At 40.7% G+C, this 19,968-nt stretch overlaps 1 protein-coding gene across 2 annotated transcripts in view; it reads left to right on the top strand.

Moving 5' to 3' along the window:
• Positions 1 to 19,968, top strand: part of BTBD8 (BTB domain containing 8) — a 60,162-nt gene that overhangs the window by 28,883 nt on the left and 11,311 nt on the right. For both annotated transcript variants that reach the window (XM_081949572.1, XM_081949573.1), the window contains exons 7-13: positions 2,031 to 2,127; positions 3,262 to 3,350; positions 3,548 to 3,650; positions 12,513 to 12,695; positions 13,859 to 13,996; positions 16,678 to 16,807; positions 19,714 to 19,775. In XM_081949572.1, the coding sequence (XP_081805698.1) occupies positions 2,031 to 2,127; positions 3,262 to 3,350; positions 3,548 to 3,650; positions 12,513 to 12,695; positions 13,859 to 13,996; positions 16,678 to 16,807; positions 19,714 to 19,775 (802 nt within the window). The remainder of the gene's footprint in view (positions 1 to 2,030; positions 2,128 to 3,261; positions 3,351 to 3,547; positions 3,651 to 12,512; positions 12,696 to 13,858; positions 13,997 to 16,677; positions 16,808 to 19,713; positions 19,776 to 19,968) is intronic.

The raw sequence follows: 19,968 nt of genomic DNA, 5'->3' as shown, positions 1-19,968 counted from the left end.
TAACCTGTATTTTAGCACAAGAATAATAGTATTTGTGTTTTTGAGATAATTATTCTTAGTATTCATATGCTAAGGTGTGACTCAGATAGAAAATGCTTGCTGGAATGTTTCTATTTATTGCAGCAAATTGCTGAATGAGTTCACATAGTGCTGTAAATTATATTGTGGTTTGCTTGGTTTATGGTTTAATAAGCAGGCATGCAAACATTCTTACATACAGATCCCAGCTACTAGTTAAGGGACTTTAAGCAGAATATATGATTGCATGATTCCTTTGTAAACTCTCTGATATCCCATCTCAAGGGTGAATTTTCCCTAATTCCAATCTGTGTGAAATCTAATATCAATTATAAACTACAGCTAAATAATTAAGATCACACTTGTCTCTCTTTACCAGACTTTGTTGTAACCAGCTTCAATCTAATTAAGGAACTATATCTAAGAATAAGTCCCAGTGCTTAACCTTACTTTGAGATATTGAAGTCTTGCCTTGGTAATACGAAGGACTAAGTAGGCTAAGCAACCTGCTACTCTTCAAAGATTTTATATTTCATTTATATTTATATTTTATACATCAGCACCAGCCAGTTTAGTCAGTGGCAAACAATTGCAGGAAGTATACTCTGATCATTTGGAAGCATTAAGTTTTCTATTCTGGGATAAGGTGAATGTTTCAATAAAAAAGGTGAATATTTTGTGTTATTCCAACCCAACAGATTAAATAGAATAGAGTTGAGGACTACACCAGGCCAGAGAGAATTTTAATTAGATTTTAACTAGATCTATGGGAAGATAAACTCTAAATACAGGTAGTCCTCTACTTATGATCACAATTGAGCCCAAAATTTATGTTGCTAAATGAGAAATTTGTTAAGTGAATTTTGCCCCATTTTACGACTTTTCTTGCCACATTTGTTAAGTGAATTACTGCAGTTCTTAAATTAGTAACACAATTGTTAAGTGAATCTGGTTTCCCCATTGACTTTGCTTGTCAGAAGGATGCAAAAGGGGATCACATGACAGCAGGACACTGCAGCTGTCATAAATGTGACTCGGTTGTCAAACATCCAAATGTAAATCATGCGACCATGGGGATGCTGCAAAGGTGAAGAATGGTGATAACTCACTTTTTTCAGTGCCATTGTAACTTTGAACTGTCTCTAAGCAAAGTGGTATAAATCGAGGACTACCTGTATGTTAGGGATAAACTAGTCAAGTCTTATCCCAGTCTTCAGCAAACTAGAACATAATAATTTAATAAATATGAAAAATAAGGCTCAATTTGAAAACAGTAAAATCTGTCTAATTTTACTGTACTTTTAAATACTGGTTGCTTGGGAGAGGGCAGTTACTGCCATCATGTTCTGCTTGTAGACATTCTTTAGCCAAATGCTATGTGACTGTGAGAAATAGGATGCTGAAATGAATTGTATTCATCTGCCTCTGAATCAATAAAATTCTTCTAAATTCTGGCTTTCTTTTTGTTATGGTTTATTAAAGAGAATATGATTTAATAATTTATAATATTTATAATCTTTACCAATATAACAAAGATTTTTAACTTCTTAAAATTGTTTTAATTTTATTTTCAAAAGCAGGTTATATTAGCAACCTTGTTCAAGGAATTCCAACTGGCTTATACAGAATGGCAACCAGTGTGAATTTTTTTTAAAAAGATTAGCTTTTAAAATTTATTACTTTTTAAAATACATAACTATAGATGAATAAATGTGGTTTGCATTTTTAATTATATTTCCATGCATACCCCAGCACAGTTGCTTTTAAGGTATCAAGACTTGTCACCTCATGTTTGCAACATAAATTATTAATTTGAACTATTAATTGCTATTGTTGGAATAGAACTTCCCCTTAAAAATATTACTTCACTAGGCTTTCAAAAATTAGAATAAATTATGCTCATCATATTATCTTTGCCTGAATGTAAACTATTATAGAACAGTTCCATTGGGCTTCCAGTGACTATGTTATGATGATTTTATGGCTAATTTTCATTATTGCTTTTACTTTAGATGTATACTAAGCATCGCAGATATGTATGGATTAGACGGTTTAAGAGAAATAGCTATATACATTCTGAAAAGAGACTACTGCAACTTCTTTCAAAAGGTATTTAATTTATCTGTTTGTCTTGATACTGCGTTGATAAGAGGTAAATCAAATATTACAAGTTTAATGATGGGAATAAAACAGAAACATTTCATTATTTGAATTAGAATTGCCTTAAGCAATATTGAATAAGGAGATGGATTGTTTTAAACAAATGGTCATTGCAAGGACTTTTTCATCCAAATGTTAAGTTACGTTACATTTTGTAACACTTTGAGAATGTGGTGTGAAGAAGAGTTAGGAGCATCTGCCAAGCGGGATGGCGCATTGATACAGTGTGAGCATTGCGGAGGCTGGGGGATGGCTGCCGCTGTGTGAGTTTGCAAGCGACTTAACTTGAGCAACTTGCAATCCTTCTGACTGGCTTTCCCAGTCAGATTTTCCTTGTGGGAAGTCGCAAATGAGTTTAGGATGCTATAGCCATCATAAGTGCAAGTTGAGTGCCAAACAGTCAGATGGCAATCATATAGCCACAGGTCTGCTAGGACAGCTAGGATTTTAAGGAACATTTGTGAGTGTTATTTGCCAACTTCAAACTAGTGGTTGGGAATTAGAATCCTCTACAACCGTGATGGTGAACCTATGGCACGCGTGCCACAGGTGGCACGTGGAGCCATTTGTTAGGGCACATGAGGCATTGCCCTGTCAGCTCCAGTGTGCTGGCCAGCTGATTTCGGCCTTCTTTTAAGGCCACATTTGGCCTCCGGGCCTTGAATTTGACACCCCTGCTTTAGATGAAGCTGCAGAAAGAATTGCATAATGTTGACTCCATTAGAATCTAGATATGAATGATACATGAAAGTCAGTTTGGTGTAGTGGTCAAGGTGATGACCTAGAAACCAGGAGTTTGTAGGTTCTAGTCCCACCTTAGGCATGAAAGTTGGTGGGTGACCTTTGGGCTAGTTACTCTATCTCTCAGCCCAACCCACCTCACAGAGTTGTTGTGGGGAAACAGGAGGCCGAAGTATTAGGCATCTTCATTACTTTGAGTTACCTTTAAAGTAATAAAGGTGGGATAAAAATCTAATAAATGAATACTTTCAGCAACAATGAATTTTGTATTGGAAATGTTAGCTTGTGAATTATTGCAAATATTAAATGATAATAATTTCTCTTATATTCTAACAATTGTAGCCTGTGCCCGGGAAGCATCAACCCGTTTTAGAGTGTCTGGCTATAGCCTATTCAACAAGAGCAGAGCACCTTTATGATTTATGCATGAAGTAAGTGAGATAAAATATTTGACAGATTTCCATTTTCACAGCTTAATCTTAAACTAGGATTACAATTTTTGAAAGCTATTTATATTTTGATGCAATATGTAAGTGAACCTTGCTATTGTTTGCTTATACTAACAGAGATACATTTCTTATTAAATCTGTTTGATGGATTTATTTAAATAAGACATTTCCTTTAACAGGTGGCTGATACAAAATTTTTCAAGGTGTTGGTCAGAAAAGAACTTTGCTAATTTATCTTCTGAACTTCAAAATAATTGCCTTACTACATTGATTGATTCTTTGGTAAGTTTGTGTTGGTTTGAGGTATTCTTATTAATTGACATTATTTTGTTTCTTGGGAAACTGAACTGAATTTGTGGAGTAATTTAATTTATTTTCATTATATACATTTCCTTTCTACTTCAAACTGAAATAATTGACTGTTATTTCAAAACTGAAATCTAGTGAATTAATCAGTATCGTTCACTATTTCAAATTTTACAGTTCTGTTGCATCTGCTGAAAGGCATTGGAGAAACAAGTGTTCGTCCGTTCCACACACACACACACACACACACACAATTTGGGCACACTTGCTTGAATCTTCCAGGTTTCACAATGAATTCCAATTAAATATAGAGTGCTCCATACCTGTAAATGAAATTTATCTTAATCCCTCCATCCATTGCTTTTTATACAAGTATTGCTTAACATACAATCACAGTCCAAAATTTCTATTGCTAAGCAAGACAGTTTTGCCCCATTTTACAATCTTTCTTACCACAGTTGTTAAGTTAATCACTGCAGTTGTTAAGTTAGTAACATGGTTGTCAAATAACTCTGGCTTCCACATTGACATTGCTTGTCAGAGGGTTGCAAAAGGCAATCACATGACCCCGGGACACTGCAACCATCATAAATAAAGGGCAGTAGCCAAGCATCCCAAATTTTGATCATGGGACCATGAGGATGCTGCAACAGTCGTAAGTCTGAAAAATGGTCATTGGTTATTTTTTCAATGCTGTTTGTAATTTTGAACAATCACTAAACAAATGGTTGGAACTTGAGGACTACAGTGTAATGACTGAAAATATTTTGGTTATTTCTACATCCTAATGTACTATGATGCAACATGTCAGAGAGGCTGCCAAGGAATGAAGAAATAATGCAATTGATTCTAGAAGAGGAAAGAAAGTCTAATTAGATTCTTTTTGGTGTAGTGGTTAAGGCACCAGTCTAGAAAGCTGGAGACTCTGCGTTCTAGTCCCATCTTAATCATGAAAGTCAGCTGGGTGACATTGAGCTGGTCCATCTTTTTCAGTCCAACTCAACTCACAAGGTTGTTGTGGAAAAATAGGAGGAGGGAGGTCTTGGATATGTTCGCTGCTTGGACTTACTTGTTAAAACAATAAAAGTGGTATATAAATAAAATAAATAAAAATCTGGCTTACACTAATACAATTGACAGCATCACCATCAGATGCATTCGTAACTGGCTGACCAACCGCACTCAACGTGTAGTCCTCAATGGAACTGCATCTTCATGGAGGGAAGTATGCAGTGGAGTACCCCAAGGCTCTGTTTTGGGCCCAGTACTCTTCAACATCTTCATCAATGATTTGGATGAGGGAATAAATGGGGAACTCATCAAATTTGCAGATGACACCAAGCTGGCAGGAATAGCCAACACTCCAGAAGACAGGCTTAAGATACAGAAGGATCTTGACAAACATGAACATTGGGCACTATCTAATAAAATGAAATTCAATGGTGAAAAAAGTACGGTTCTACTTTTAGGCAACAAAAGCAAAATGTACAGGTACAGTATAGGTGGTACCTTGCTCAACAGTAGTAACTGTGAAAGGGATCTTGGAGTCCTAGTGGACAACCATTTAAATATGAGCCAGCAGTGTGCAGCAGCTGCCAAAAAAGCCAACACAGTTCTAGGCTGCATAAACAGAGGGATAGAATCAAGATCACGTGTAGTGTTAATACCAGTTTATAATGCCTTGGTAAGACCACACTTGGAATACTGCATTCAGTTTTGGTCATCACGATGTAGAAAAAATGTGGAGACTCTAGAAAGAGTGCAGAAAAGAGCAACATGATTAGGGGATTGGAGACTAAAACATATGAAGAACGGTTGCAAGAACTGGGTATGTCTAGTTCTCCTGTGCGCTGCTTGGAGAGTGCAAGCATGGGTTAACACAGCCTATCTGCCCAAGGACTGAGTTGATTTTTCCCCTGGTCACCCCTCCTTTGCCTCCTTAAGTCCAGTTTTAAAAACTCAGTCTCCCCGATAGGACTTGTTTTGGGGAGCTCTCAGTCTTTGGACAGATAGGCTGGGCTCTCCAGAAGAAATTGTTAGAGTAGTAATTTAGAATAGAGTTCTTAAGATTTTCCCCTTAATTCTTTACCATAGTTGTAGTGTTCTATTTTTGAGATATTGCAATTTATTGCTGTTTTCTGAGGCAACGGAGAAACCTCACCTGCTGCGTTCGTTCGTAGTGGGTGGAACAGCTGAGGCCACTGGTCCGGTGGCTGCCGGTGAGTGCGGGGACAGGTGCGACTTCGGTGCGTCTCCGGCCGCTCTTCGGGGAGATTTAGGAGAGATTTACTCCCCAGCGGTGTCTCTACATGCTCCGGAGGGTGCGGTGGCCATTTTGGAAGTGGGGCTTTGGCGCGCCGGCTGCATTCCTGGCCATTTTAAAAGCGCGCAAAAGTTGTAGCGGCCATCTTTTTTTGGGCTTTTCAACAGCAGACAGCAAAAAAGACGCTACAGTTCTCTGCGCCTCTCCGCCTCAGTGCAGATCGCCGCCGGGGTTGCAAGGGCCTGTCCAGGGCGCCGGCAGGATCTGAGCCCCCGCCCCCCCCCCATCAACAACCTTCGTCAGAAGGTGTGGCAGTGGAGTGCCCTGGTGTTCCTTTCTAGCCTCCAGACTCATCCTGATCTGTGGGCACTTTGGAGCCAGCTGGCCAGCGTCTACAGCCCTTCTCCTGCAGCTGATTCATTCTCCACCTGACCAACCATCCAGAACATGGCGGATGAAGGTTTGCAGGAAGGGCTGGCAGGGCCATCTGCAAAGCACAGTAGGCCAGATCCCTCAGGCCAAGGGAGAAAGGGTAATAAAGGAGCAGGGAGCAAATCTTCCCTTAGTTCCTCGGGGAACAAAGGCCCTAAACACCAGGGGCACAAGAAGCAGGAGGGCCCTAAGGAAAGGCCTAGTAAGATCCAGGCCACTCTTCCTTCTCAGGCCTGTGAGGCTGCACTGAGGTCCCCTATGCCCAGACATGAGAGAAAGGAGTCCCTCTCTAACCAAGGGGATCGGTCACCCTCTTATCAGTGGTAGGGATTCCCTGTCTGGCTCCCCTGCAGTCTCCCTAGGTTATCTAGACTCTCCTAGTTCTTCTGTGAGGGAGGAGTTGGAATCTTTCCACGGTTGCCCCCACATGGAGAACTCCATGGCTCCCGTTTGATCTGAAAGAGGCAGAGTCCCTTCTAGGCCCAGGCCTGTAGAGGACAAAGGCCCGGCTCTCACTACTGAAATGAGGGAGGTCATTGCTCAGGCTATTTCCCAGGGAGTGGTTGAAGCCATGCGCCAAAAGAAAAGTAAAAGTGGCAAGGCCCCTAGGACTACCCACCCCCACGCGGAGGTTAGGAGCCGCGACCTCTTTTCCCCAGGCACATCTGTTACCACAGAGGTATCTGTGTGGGAAGAGGACGCTGCGGATGAGTTTGAACTTTCGGAGGATAAAGACATGCCTCCTGATAAGCCTGCATTCACTGGCCTCTTCAAGCCTTCATTGTTTAAAGCTATCTTACACAAGGCCAAGGCCTTCAGAGAGCTCGGGGCCAAACCTAAGGAAAAGGCCGTTCCCTTTACTTCCCAGGACCTTAAGGTAGGGCTATTAGTAAGACTACCCCAGACCTGGAGCTTATCCCGGTTTCTGACTTGTTCATGGACGTGGTACAGCGCCAATGGGCGCAGCCAGGTACCCTGGCCAATCCCAATGGTGCAGATAAAACCTTATATCCTCTGGAACCGAAACTAGAGGATGTTTTAAAGATGCCCGAAGTGGATGCCCGGTGGTCTCGCTGACCTCCAATTCAACTCTTTCGGCTGACCTGTTAGAGGGGCTGAAGGCAGAGGACAAGAGGTCTGAAAAGGCCTGTCATAAAATGCATCAAGCGGCCGCCTGGGCGATTAAAGCATCCACCTCCGCCTCATTCTTTACAAGGGCATCCTTGCTCTGGCTGCGCCAGCTGAGATCTAAGCCTCCTTCAGAGGTGTCTCATTGGCGGCATGATCTCAACAAGATCATTACAGCCGTGGAATACTCAGCGGATACCTCCCTAAATGCAGCGAAGTTTGCCTCCAGGGTGCTAGCTTCCAACATGACTTCACGACGACTGCTGTGGCTTTGACACTGGCATGCGGACATGAAGGCAAAGTGGAAGCTGGCTTCAGCTCCGTTCAAAGGGGGACTTCTCTTTGGGGACTCCTTAGAGAAATTCTTGATTGAGACAAAGGATAAACGGAAAATCTTTCCCTCTACCTTGAAGAAAAATGAGAAGAAGGGTTCTGGCTCCTTCAGGAAACAGACCTTTCGGCCACAAGACAATGCCCAGGCTTCCACCTCATCCTTTCCCTATCAGAGGTCCTATAACCAACCTAATGATAGGAACCAGGACAGATACAGCTTTAGCTCCAGGGGGAGGCAGCACAACCAGGGCTCCTTTCGAAGCCATTTCGAGGGGGTTCCAACAACCGTCAGTTCAGAAGCAGCAAGTGACCGCCAGAGCACCCCTCCCATCGGAGGCCGCCTGCAATTTTATGCAGACCGCTGGGAGGGAATAACCATGGACTCGTGGATCCTGAACACTATCAGGAGAGGGCTGACACTGGAATTCCTGTCATTTCCACCGCGAATGTTTGTTCGTTGCCCTCTGGCCAAGAACCCTGTAAAAAGGTCCCTCATGCAGGCAGAAATTGACCATCTTCTGCAAATAAACGCCATAGAGCCAGTTCCCTCGAACCAGGAAGGGAAGGGATTTTACTCCATTCTCTTCTTGGTCCCCAAGAGCTCAGGGGGTGGAGGGCCATACTACATCTAAAGCGCCTGAACCAGCATCTGGCCTACAAACGCTTCAAGATGCAGTCCCTCCAATCCATTCTAGACTGCATAAGGCGAGGCGGCATATTCACGCCATTGACCTCAAGGAGGCATATCTGCATGTGCCCATCCATCAGTCCCACAGGAAGTTCCTGCGGCTGTGCTACAACAGAAGGCACTATCAGTACAGGGCTCTGCCGTTCGGACTCTCGTCCGCCCCCAGGACTTTTACCAAGCTCCTTGTGGCTGTGGCAGCTCATCTGCACATTTGTCCCATCCGTCTGGAATGTTACCTAGACGACATCATCGTTCACTCAACAACTCGTCTACAGGTGGTGAGAGATGTACAGACCACTATCCACACCTTGCAGGAACATGGCTTCTCGGTAAACTTAGAAAAAAACCACCTAGACCCTGCAATGCGTATCCAACACCTGGGCACCATAATGGACTCTGTCTCGTGCCAGGTGTTCCTGTCCCCGGACAGGCTCCGCAATCTCAGGAGCAGACTTTGACAGTGCCGCCGGGCCACCTCCTTACAGATCGTCCAGCTCTCACAATTACTGGGCGTCATGATATCCTGCCTCAATGTGGTTCCCTGGGCTCAACTTCATTCCAGGGAACTGCAGTGGTTCCTGCTGCCAATGCAGAGAGTGAAGGCCAGCAATTCTCCCAGGAAGGTTCGGCTCCCGCTGAAGGTGTCTCGCTCCCTGAGATGGTGGCAGTCGAAGGCAGTAGAGAAGGGCTGTCTGTTCAAAGAACGCGACAGAATCGTAGTAACGTCGGACGCCAGCCTCTACGGCTGGGGCGCGCATTGCCAAGGTCAGCTGGCACAAGGCAGATGGTTGCGCGCGGAAGCAGCCCGACACATCAATTGGCTGGAGCTGAGAGCGGCCCGACTCACCCTGAGACGATTCTCAAACCAACTGTCGCCATGTTCTGCTTCTTAAGGACAATATAGCAACAAAGGCCCATGTGAACCGGCAGGGTGGTACCCACTCCAGGCGACTCATGGCAGAGGTGGAGGGCCTGGGCCGTTGGGCAGAGCGTCACCTATCATCAATAAAAGTGGATCACATCTCCGGCACCAGCAATGTGATCGCGGATTGGCTGAGTCGACAGACAATCGACAACTCCGAGTGGAGGTTACACCCAGACCTGTTCTGTCAGATTGTGAGACGTTTCGGCCTGTCCGCAAGTTGACCTGTTCACAACTGCAACCAACACACAACTTCCAAGATTCTTCTCGCGTTACCACTCAGCTCAGGCGGAGGGGACGGACGCACTGTGGGCCAGGTGGCCTCAGGGATTCCTGTATGCATTTCCACCCCTCCCGCTCATTCTGCAGGTGATCAACAAACTCCTGGCGGAGGGGGCGGAGCTCATTCTGGTAGCTCCACATTGGCCCAGGCGGTCCTGGTACGCGGATCTGGTTGATCTCTCCGTGGAGAATTTCTCAGGAGCAAGTGGCCCTGAGCCAGGTGGCCATCAGTCATCCAGAGCCCCAGTGGCTCCAACTAGCCATCTAGCACTTGAGGGGAAGCTCCTGAGGGAACAACATCTCTCTGATAAAGTCATCCAGACCATCCAAGCTTCCAGAAGACCAGCCTACGATGCAACCTGGACAGCGTTTTCTAATTGTTGCAAACAACGTAATATTATTGATGTTGAAGCATCCATATCTCAGCTGCTGGACTTCCTCCAGGAGGGATTGGACAAGGGTCTGGCGCCCACCACGCTCAGACGTCAGGTTGCTGCCTTGTCAACCATTCTGGCTAGAGACTATCATCAGTCCTTGAGTCATCACCCCCGGGTCAAGGGTTTCTTGAAGGGGGCTACCAATATATGACCTCAGACGGTACACGGGTACCCGTCCTGGAACTTGCAGGCATTGACTATTGCACCATTCGAGACGCTGAGAACGGTCTCCCTATGCCACTTGACTCTTAAAACCGCCTTTCTAATTGCAATCACCTCTGCTAGAAGGGTATCAGAGTTTGCAGCGTTTTCTGTCAGAGAGGAGCTGTGTATCGTCCATCCAGACCGAATCATCTTGCGCCTGGATCCTACCTTCTTGCCGAAGGTGAACACTCATTTTCACAGATCTCAGGAGGTGATACTCCTGAACATTTGTCCTAAGCCTCAGCACCCCAAGGAGCGCATTTGGCACAAGCTGGACGTGCGGCGAGCGGTTCGTCTCTACATGAAACGGACTAAAGACCTCAGACACTCAGAGTCTTTCTTTGTGTCATTTCAACTGGGATCATTGGGTTGCAAAGTCTCTTCATCGACCATTGGACTCTGGCTAAGGGCCTGCATTAAGATGGCTTATGAGCACTAAGGCAAGACTGTACTGGGTCGGGTGAGGGCATACTCCACAAGAAGTTCCGCCACTACAGCGGCTTGGGCAACCCAGGCGTCCATCATTGACATTTGCAGGGCTGCTACGTAGGCTTCTCCCACAGCATTCATTAGAAACTATACAATTGACACCTTTGCCTCAGCCGAAGCCTCCTTTGGAAGGAGAGTTTTGCAAAAAGTTATTGAGGGTCCGGACAATGAGGACACTCCCCGCCCTGGGACACAATAGCTTGAGTATGTCCCATGCTTGAACTCTCCAAGCAGCGCACAGGAGAAAGATCGTTGGCTTCCCTGAACGGTCGTTCTCTGGGCGCTGCGGGAGAGTCCAAAACTTGCCCAGGGTTGATGGAAGGAACCAAGACTGTACCGTTCACTTAGAATACCTAAAGGCGTCCTACGACGGACAAGACCTCATTTTTTAAAACTGGACTTAAGGAGGCAAAGGAGGCATGACCAGGGGAAAAATCAACTCAGTCCTTGGGCAGATAGGCTGTGTTAACCCATGCTTGGACTCTCCTGCAGCGCCCAGAGAACGACTGTTCAGGTAAGCCAATTGTCTTTTAATAGAAAGAAGGACTAGGGTAGACATGATAGTAGTATTCCAATATCTCAGGGGTTGTCACAAAGAAGAGGGAGTCAAACTATTCTCCAAGGCACCTCAGGGTAGAACAAGAAGCAATGGGTGGAAACTAATCAAGGAGAGAAGCAACTTAGAACTGAGGAGAAATTTCCTGATAGTTAGAACAATTAATCAATAGAACAGCTTGCCTCCAGAAGTTGTGAATGCCCCAACACTGGAAGTCTTTAAGATGATGTTGGATAGCCATTTGTCTGAAACGGTATAGGGTTTCCTGCCTAGGCAGGGGGTTGGACTAGAAGACCTCCAAGGTACCTTCCAACTCTGCTATTGTATTGTATTGTAATTTACTATACTTCTTTCTTTCCATATCATCCTTGTTTCCAAAAGTCTGTACACCAATTTATATTTTATTTTGTTCTTTAAATTTCCCACCTCTCTCCATTTTTACTTTTTTTAGTCTTCTTTCCTTTATTTTTTCCAATTTATCCTCATTCATTTTGTCTAAAGTAGATAATCAAAGCACATTTTTCTACTGACCACTCATTCTTCCATTCAGTCTACATTAATTGCATACTCATTCATTTTTATACTTTCTATCTTTCTCTCTTTTTCCTTCCTTCCTTGTTTTAGCAGGCGCTCCTTTAGTATATCAGTCTCATTCATACAGATATTTTCCACTTCTGAAAAATCAAAATGAGCAGAAACACATTCGTGCATACTGCGTTTTTTACTACTTTGGATAAACATCCCTTAGAAAAATCCATACAATACCCACTATCTTGTCTGAATTTTTTTTCAATTGTTCAAACTGTTTCCCCTGTCAACATAATTATCCTGGATTTGATACATTAATTTTCAGAGCTGTAAACCTCATTATACTATACAATCTAATGTTTGTTGCATATCCCTGACTTCTTGCTGATTGTCAAATCATTTTCTAAGCTTTCCATTTATTCTCACAAACACTTTCCTTCCTATTGGCATGTGTGAATTAAATTTACCTACAATTAATGTGAGAAGAATTAATTTGCTAATGCTATGGTGTAATGGGTACATACAGAATTGTGTCAAATTTTTGCTCAGAATATGTGTTTGTTTTTTTCTTTTAAGAGCCCCCAGAATGCAGCCCGTCTTTTGATGGAAACCAACAGGCTACTTAATAGTCTTCCCCAAGTGAAATGGACTGAAACAGCTCGAACGTTGGCCTTTAGACTGCAGGAAGAGTGTATGGCATTTATGGTGACCAATTTTCCAGAAATAATACAGAGTGAAAGCTTTTTAGCCCTCTTACAGGTAAAATACACCTAATCCATACGGTAGTAGCATTACGAAGACTAGTGGGCTGACTGGGGAATTCTGGGAGTTGAAGACCACACATCTTAAAAGTAGCAAAGGTCGAAAAACATTGCCGTAGATCACATGATGGGTTTTATCTTGCTTGTTCATGTTTGACAGGTAAACGTTCCCAATTAGGGCAAATATTCCACATAACAATGCCCTAAAAAGAAATGTGAACACATTGTACTGATATAAGTATGTTGATCAAAATTATACTTTTTCAGGTTATTCTAACTTTCATAAGAATCTACCATGAGACAATTCCACTTTGCCATTTTTTTTTAATGGCACATTGTTTATTGCCAACAAGTTGCCCCGGGAAGCCTGCTAGCTTAAAGCATAGCAGTTACTCTCCAGAGAAATCTTCCCTAATCTGATGCCTTCCAGAACTGTAGAACAGTAATTCCCATAATGGCCATAAGGGCATCATTGGGGAAGGCTGCTTCAAGAGTTACAATATTAGCAGTTGCAGTAAACAATATCATGTTAAGTATAACAGTTGTTTGATTTTTTTCAATATGAAATTCTACTTATTTTTTATGTTGTAATAGAGAGGAAGAAAGCAAAAAGTCTGTATTACTTCCACCAGACTAAACAGCGGATACAATATTTAGGCTGCAATGCTGTATTCACTTATCTGAGAATAACTACTTTTCAGTTTGGTGTAATTAATTTGGAATACATGTTCCTAAGAGTGTTTTATTAGTCATCCGTCATCGGATTAAACAATGAAATAAGAATTTGTATGTATCCTATTGTAATTTTAATGCAATTTTATATATTTATTCAAATATTTATGGTTTCATTTTAATGTTGTAAATCTCCCAGAGACATCTTACGGTGAGATGAGCGGCAAACAAACATAACAAATCAATCAATAAAAAGAAAATGAAAATAATCAAGGAGAGTTTGCCAAAGTAAGATACAAGTATATAGATTAAGGCTGGCCCATATATTCTAGCATATTAGTGTTTGTGTGAAGAACTAGCAAACAAAGTATCCATGAACAGAGAGACAAGCACATGTCCCACAAGTGTCCTCTTTTTAGATTCACCCATCAAAAAGCATTGTTTGGTTTTGGTTTCAGCTGATCTAGTTTTTATGATCATATCTTCCAGGCTCAGGCCATGAGCAGCAAACCTGATCTTCTTGATCAAGTGCTTGAAGCAGTCAAAAAAGAGGTTACTATTGAAAATAGCTGTTGCCTTCTTATAGCAGTGGACGCTTTGCTAAGTTCTTCAAATGTGAACGAGATGGTAGGTTTTAAAAATTAACAGAAACTGATTCCAGGTTTTTTTTTTATTAGAACCTTTCAAGCCAAACTTTTAAGGGCAGAAATTGTACCAAGGTGATCTACAGCATGAATAGATGATATAAAATAATAATGATACAGCTCTAAAATGCTAGCTATTAAAACAACTAATTAAATAATGTCAAATTCAAATACCATTGCAACTCTATAAAACGTTAAGGATAAAAGTTATACTGAAAGTTTGCAATGAAAGACCTTGCAGATAAATATGAGTACCAGAGGCATGGAGTCATTGTGGAGAAGGCCGCCTCTCTCTCTTAGCCTACTCACAATAACTGTCTTTAAAGTAAGGCATTTTAGGAGATGGTAACAGAACCAGTCAGGAGGCAAAACAATTCTTTAAGTTGAAAGGCTTTATTAGAAAACTACAAAATAAAGATTTTAATCCAAAATTGAAATTGTATAATAATAAGCCTGTTTGTTTGTTTTTATCTTTCATATTTCTAAACCACCCATGTCCCTCAAAATTTTATATGTATTTGCCGTATATTTTTCTTAATAATACTATAACTTTTCCTAAGTGCCTTCCTGTATCATCTTCTACCTTATATGACTTCTGTTACTTACATTTTATATACGACTGTTTTAATCCTATACTCCTTACTTGGGATTTGCTTCTCTTATTGTTTCATATTTTATTTCCTTGTATGTAATATTTCAAGTTCTTCTATCCTAAATGGTCCTCACCAAAGCCTCTAGCAAGATATACAGTTCATACTTCGCATGTAAGAATCTTTTTCCAGCTGCTTTCTCAAACTGGTCTTTTGGTCTGACACAGAGGGTTACTTCACTACTCTTCCTTTGGACTGAAATTTGGTGTGCTACTGGGTGATGGGAGCTGGCGTCATTGCCACATCCTTGCTCAGCATTTTTTTTTAGTGATAGTGGATGGTGATCCCTTGTGAAAGGTTTGCTTTACTCTTGTGCCTGAGAGAAAAAACACTTCCATGATGATTGCTGTGGGGGCTCAAATGCTTGCAAATAGGCCATATATAGCTGCCAGTTCCTGGCCCACATCCAGTTACCAACAGTAGATCTCTTCAGTACTTGCCACTGTTAAGAATTCAGTAAGGGGCCAGTGTTTGTGCCCCTTCAGCTTAACCAGAGCCTGGGTTGTGGATTGGTCTACTATGGAGCTAGGTTTACATTCCAGATTGTGCTGTCCACCCATTCTCTGTAGTCCTTTAGTTCTCCTCATTCGTTGCTCTTTCCTTAATTCACCTTCTCCACTCTTTGTTCCTGCATGCTTCGTCTTCACAATACTACGATTTCTCTTTAGCCTGTCCTCTTTAGCTTTTGGAAGAGCTACCACATTGAAAAAAATAAGGGTGGGATCCTTAAAAGGAAACTGGGGAGCTGAAAACTCTTAGAAGCATTCAAAGTTAAAAATAATACTGATGTGCTTACGAGCCCTATTTTAATTACCAAAATACAATGAAAAATCATCTGGCTGCTCCTAACAATTGGAATTTGTAGGACAGGAGACCTTTTGCTGCTTAAAGTAATCATCCTAAATATAGTCCTGAAATCATTAGCGCTTGCATTCGGATTTAAGCAGGCTTGCTTGTACATCTGTCTTCATGTGCTTTTTTTTTTTTTTTAATAAAATGGGATTAATTTGCTCTAAATCAGAGGAATTGGTGTTTTCATCCTGCCTCCCCCTCTTGCTGTAATCTCTTTAAATGTATGTGCACAAAAGGCTGTATGCTGTAAAAGTGCAGCTTCAAAATGTAGGAGATGAAAGATTTGAGCCATCAATAACTCAATGGATATTCTATAAAATTAGAGTTGAGGATCACAGTCCAGATAGATAGTAGCAAATTAAATAGGACATTGATCAGGCCAGTGGGAGCCTTTCTTTCTATTAAATTATATTCTAGTGATGGCACTGCTTCTATCTGTGAATAGCAATCAGCAATATAAAAAATAAGGAATTATTATTCAGCAAATTGCTTGGTTTCATATTCTGGAAACTGAATGTTTGTGATACTTATTTTTCAGCAGTGGAAACAAAGATTCTTAGGGGCTTTCTACTGAAAAATATATATTTACAAAACTTTGTTACCTTTATTAAATTACTGTATTTTTGCAGTTCGAGTCTTTTTCAATCAATCGGGACCCACTGGACAGGTGGAATATTTTAAAATAATTATATTTTATACACACACACACACACACACACACACACACACATGCATACATATATAAATTATCCATACTGTTGCAAATTTCTTCTGTTGTTTACTAATTTAGCAGGAGTGAAAATTTAACCAGATGCTTTATTGGGCTCTAGAGGATTTGACCTTGTAGTGACAAAGCCAAGGGTACAAAGCTATAAAGAGATTTGTGTGTAAAATTGGAAGAGTGGGGAGAGAAGTAGATAGGTTTGATATTTTTGAGCTACAGCATCTGTGGGAGTGGCTTGGCTTCGAGCAGAGCAAAATTATGATGCAGGACAATTGGCCTCTGCAAAGCTCGACATCTGTTCAGCAATCGTAATATCTAAATGATTGCTAAGCAATTAATATCTAAGCCAGTTGAAGGAGCAAGTACCTTCTATAGGAAATAATGACTGGTTGCTATGACAATAAGGTTTTTTTCCAGCTGCTGATTTTTTTTTCATAGGGGTTTCTGTGCAGGATCCAGGCTCTGCGTGATAAACTGTGGATCTTTCTGCTCCAGTCATTTTTTGCCGTTCGACATACAGAGGGCTGGAAACTGCTTAAGGCAGCTGACCAGGAGCAAATACAAGCAGGTAGGCATGCTATAGCTGGAGCTGAGTGCTTTGCATGACAGCTGAGCCTTTATTATAGAAAAGCTGGTATAGGGAGCTGGTAATTAATGTTAACTGGAATTGTTGATGAGCCTTCTGCTTCCCGATTATTATGTAAAGATTGTGAAAAAAAACACATTAAAATAAACAGACCGCTTCAAGTATGGAAGCCAAGCTGATTGCACCTCCCTATTGTGAACGAACGTTATTATGCAGCTATATGGAAGTCTTATAAATAGGTAGGCTGTCTTTTTCTTTGCGTTTAAAATGATTAAAAGTAATTTGTTAGGATGGTTAAGTACATAGGGATTATAAAATTTTATACATTTATTTCATGATTGGAGTAGTTGGGGTGTCTGTCTGTTAATGTGTGTTCTATGCCTTGCTTAGCAGCCAATCTCATTTATGTCGAAAATGAAGGGTCCATTGAATTTGTGATTGATATGATGATATTATTCTGTCTGACTGCTGCGGAAGATTCATCAAAGAAGCTGCAGAGTGGCCTTTAAACATTTGAGCAGCACAATTTGAAGCTAAACAAAAGAAATCTTCCTCTGCTCTCCTCCCCACTTTCCTCTCCTACCCCCCCTCATCCCCCCCACCCTTCGACTCCTGTCCTTTGTTTTCAAATGTACAGAATAAAATCTTGCAGCTGAAATAATTGAAAATGGCTTCAGGGCATCTCTGAATATTTTTGATGTTGTCACGTAATTTCTTTAGTATGGTGAAGTGGATACATGCTGAGGATTATAGTTTACTGTAAAGAATTTCAGTAGAAAAACATAAAATGGCAATGTAATATAAATGAATCATTTTTTGTGTATGTGATTCTTATCACAGTATCCTGCATTGTAAAGTGTTATTTGTGAGCTTTGTGTTTTAAGCTTTTTTTTCTTTCTGGAAATCGAAATCAGATCAGCCATGTCCAAAAATACAATTTTATTGGGTTGTTAGATGATGTCATTCTAAATAATGCTTTCTAATATATACATATAAACCCATGCATATATTTTGACCAGAATTCCTATCTTTCCCTGATATGAATAATTAGAGTATATACTGTGATAAACTTGGGAAACCCAAACTGCAGCTCCAGTTGATTTGTTGTTTTAAAACGTCTACAGCATTAATTACTGAAGGTTGATTACAATATCCAGAGAGATTTTTTTTTTAAATTCCATTTTGTGTAATTGCATGCCTGTTTTGTACAATCAGAGCAGGAGCTATTTTTCTATGTGAGCTATTTGAATGGGTACATAAACTTTTAAAGAAGCATGCAATTTAAAAATACACCATTTAGGGATTACTTCAGATTCCTTTTCAGTGCCCATACATTAAAAAAGATAAAACTAGGAAGCTTAAATGCTGCCTCCAACACTACTTGGTGTATGGTATTGGTTCCCACTGGAACATGTTTTTTAATTTATATTTTATGCAGCATATGCAACATACACTCTTATTCCCTTAAGAAAATAAAAAAGCCACCCAGGTGCCATTTTCAGCCTCATGCCATCCCTTAGGAAACCAGAGGTTCGCTGCAGGGTGGGACTGCAGCTGACTCTTACAGGTTTTATATTCACAAAATATATAAGTAATAGTTGCAGGCAACGATAAATAGGTTGGTAGAACTGTATGCTTTGTAGAATTCTTTGGGATAGATAAAAATTGGATTTTGGCAAAAGATGTTATGTATACAGTATATTCCTCAGTCTGCATTTTTCTAGTATAGGTTATGTAAGCTGTTGCATTGCAGAAATTTAATTTGTGTAATATCTGTGGAGATTCTCAGTCATCCAGGTCATGGTTGTCTTAAAGGTGCCTTTTTTGTTGAAAAAGCAACTGGACTTCTTCTTTGAGAAAGAAGAAAACATTTCACTTCTCATTCAAGAAGCTTCATCAGTTCTGATTTTGGGTGCCTTCTCAGAGAGTTTCAATCAATTTCCATCTGAAAATTTCATATATTATACTTACTGTCTGAAGGCTGGACTTGCTTACTAACAGTATTTCATTTTTAGTTATGCTTGAAAGCATAGATAATTTTATTGCATATTACTCTATCAATATAAGAGGAAAGCCTTCTTTTTTTAAATTAAAAACATGAGATAAGTTGGCAACATGCAATAAACTTTGTATGTGGAAAGAGCAGGGGTGTACATTATTTAAAGATTTATAAATCAAATCAATGATTATTGTGGTTGGTTGCACAATAAGCCAAATGTTTAGACTGGCATTTTTATCCACCTGTTCAATCCTCCCCAAAACCTTGTGATAATCAGAATTTATTTGATGGTTTTAGCAGTATTATTGCAGGATATAAGTTGTTCCAAGTAAATCTGCCTTTTGCAATTGACTGATGATGATTTTGTCAATGTTGATAGTGTTCAAGTGATGTTCCAGATGTTTTGGAATAGCACCCAAGGCACCTACTACTATTGATACTCTTCTCTGTTTTATTTTACTAGTCATTCTACTTCTATTTTGTCATTATTTTTTTATTTTGTGATTTTCTCCCATTCTTTCTCTTCTATTCTGCTGCTTCCAAGCACTTCGATGTCCACTAACTAGGATTTTTTCTTTCTTATAAACTTTTAATTATCCATTATTGTTTGTCATACAACCGGCCAGATATTTAAATTGGATTTGACATTTTTATCTACCCATTAAGTCATTCCCAAGAACCTAGGGTAGGCAGATGTTATCATTTGGTGGTGTTTATTATTCTCATTGTTGTAATCTCCAGGTTTGGAATGACTTATTTCTTATTAATTTGAACTTTAAAAAGTGTATGTGTCCTTCTTCTGCTGAAGAAGAAAATTCTTAAAGCTTTGGTTTCCTCCATCACTTTTCTCTAAATATATCCTAAAAAAAGATGTCCTTTTCTTATGCAGCTGCTGTTGACAAAGGAGATGACAGAAGACCTACCAATAAGCCCATATTCAGTAGTTCTCAGGTAAAAAAAGAAACTCACATTTTACAAGATATTCACATTTCTGTACGTAAACATTTGTATATTTTTTCAAATATGATATGTGATTATTTGGGGAGTTGAGCATGGCTTTGAGGCACATATAATTATTGTGTAACTTTAACAAGCAAATATCTATCTATTGACTTCCATGCTCAGAGAAAGATTTCATTGCATC

This window comes from Natrix helvetica (genome assembly GCF_964273705.1).
Source record: "Natrix helvetica genome assembly, chromosome: 3".
Lineage (NCBI taxonomy): Eukaryota > Metazoa > Chordata > Lepidosauria > Squamata > Natricidae > Natrix > Natrix helvetica.
This window is presented reverse-complemented; position numbering and strand designations above follow the sequence as displayed.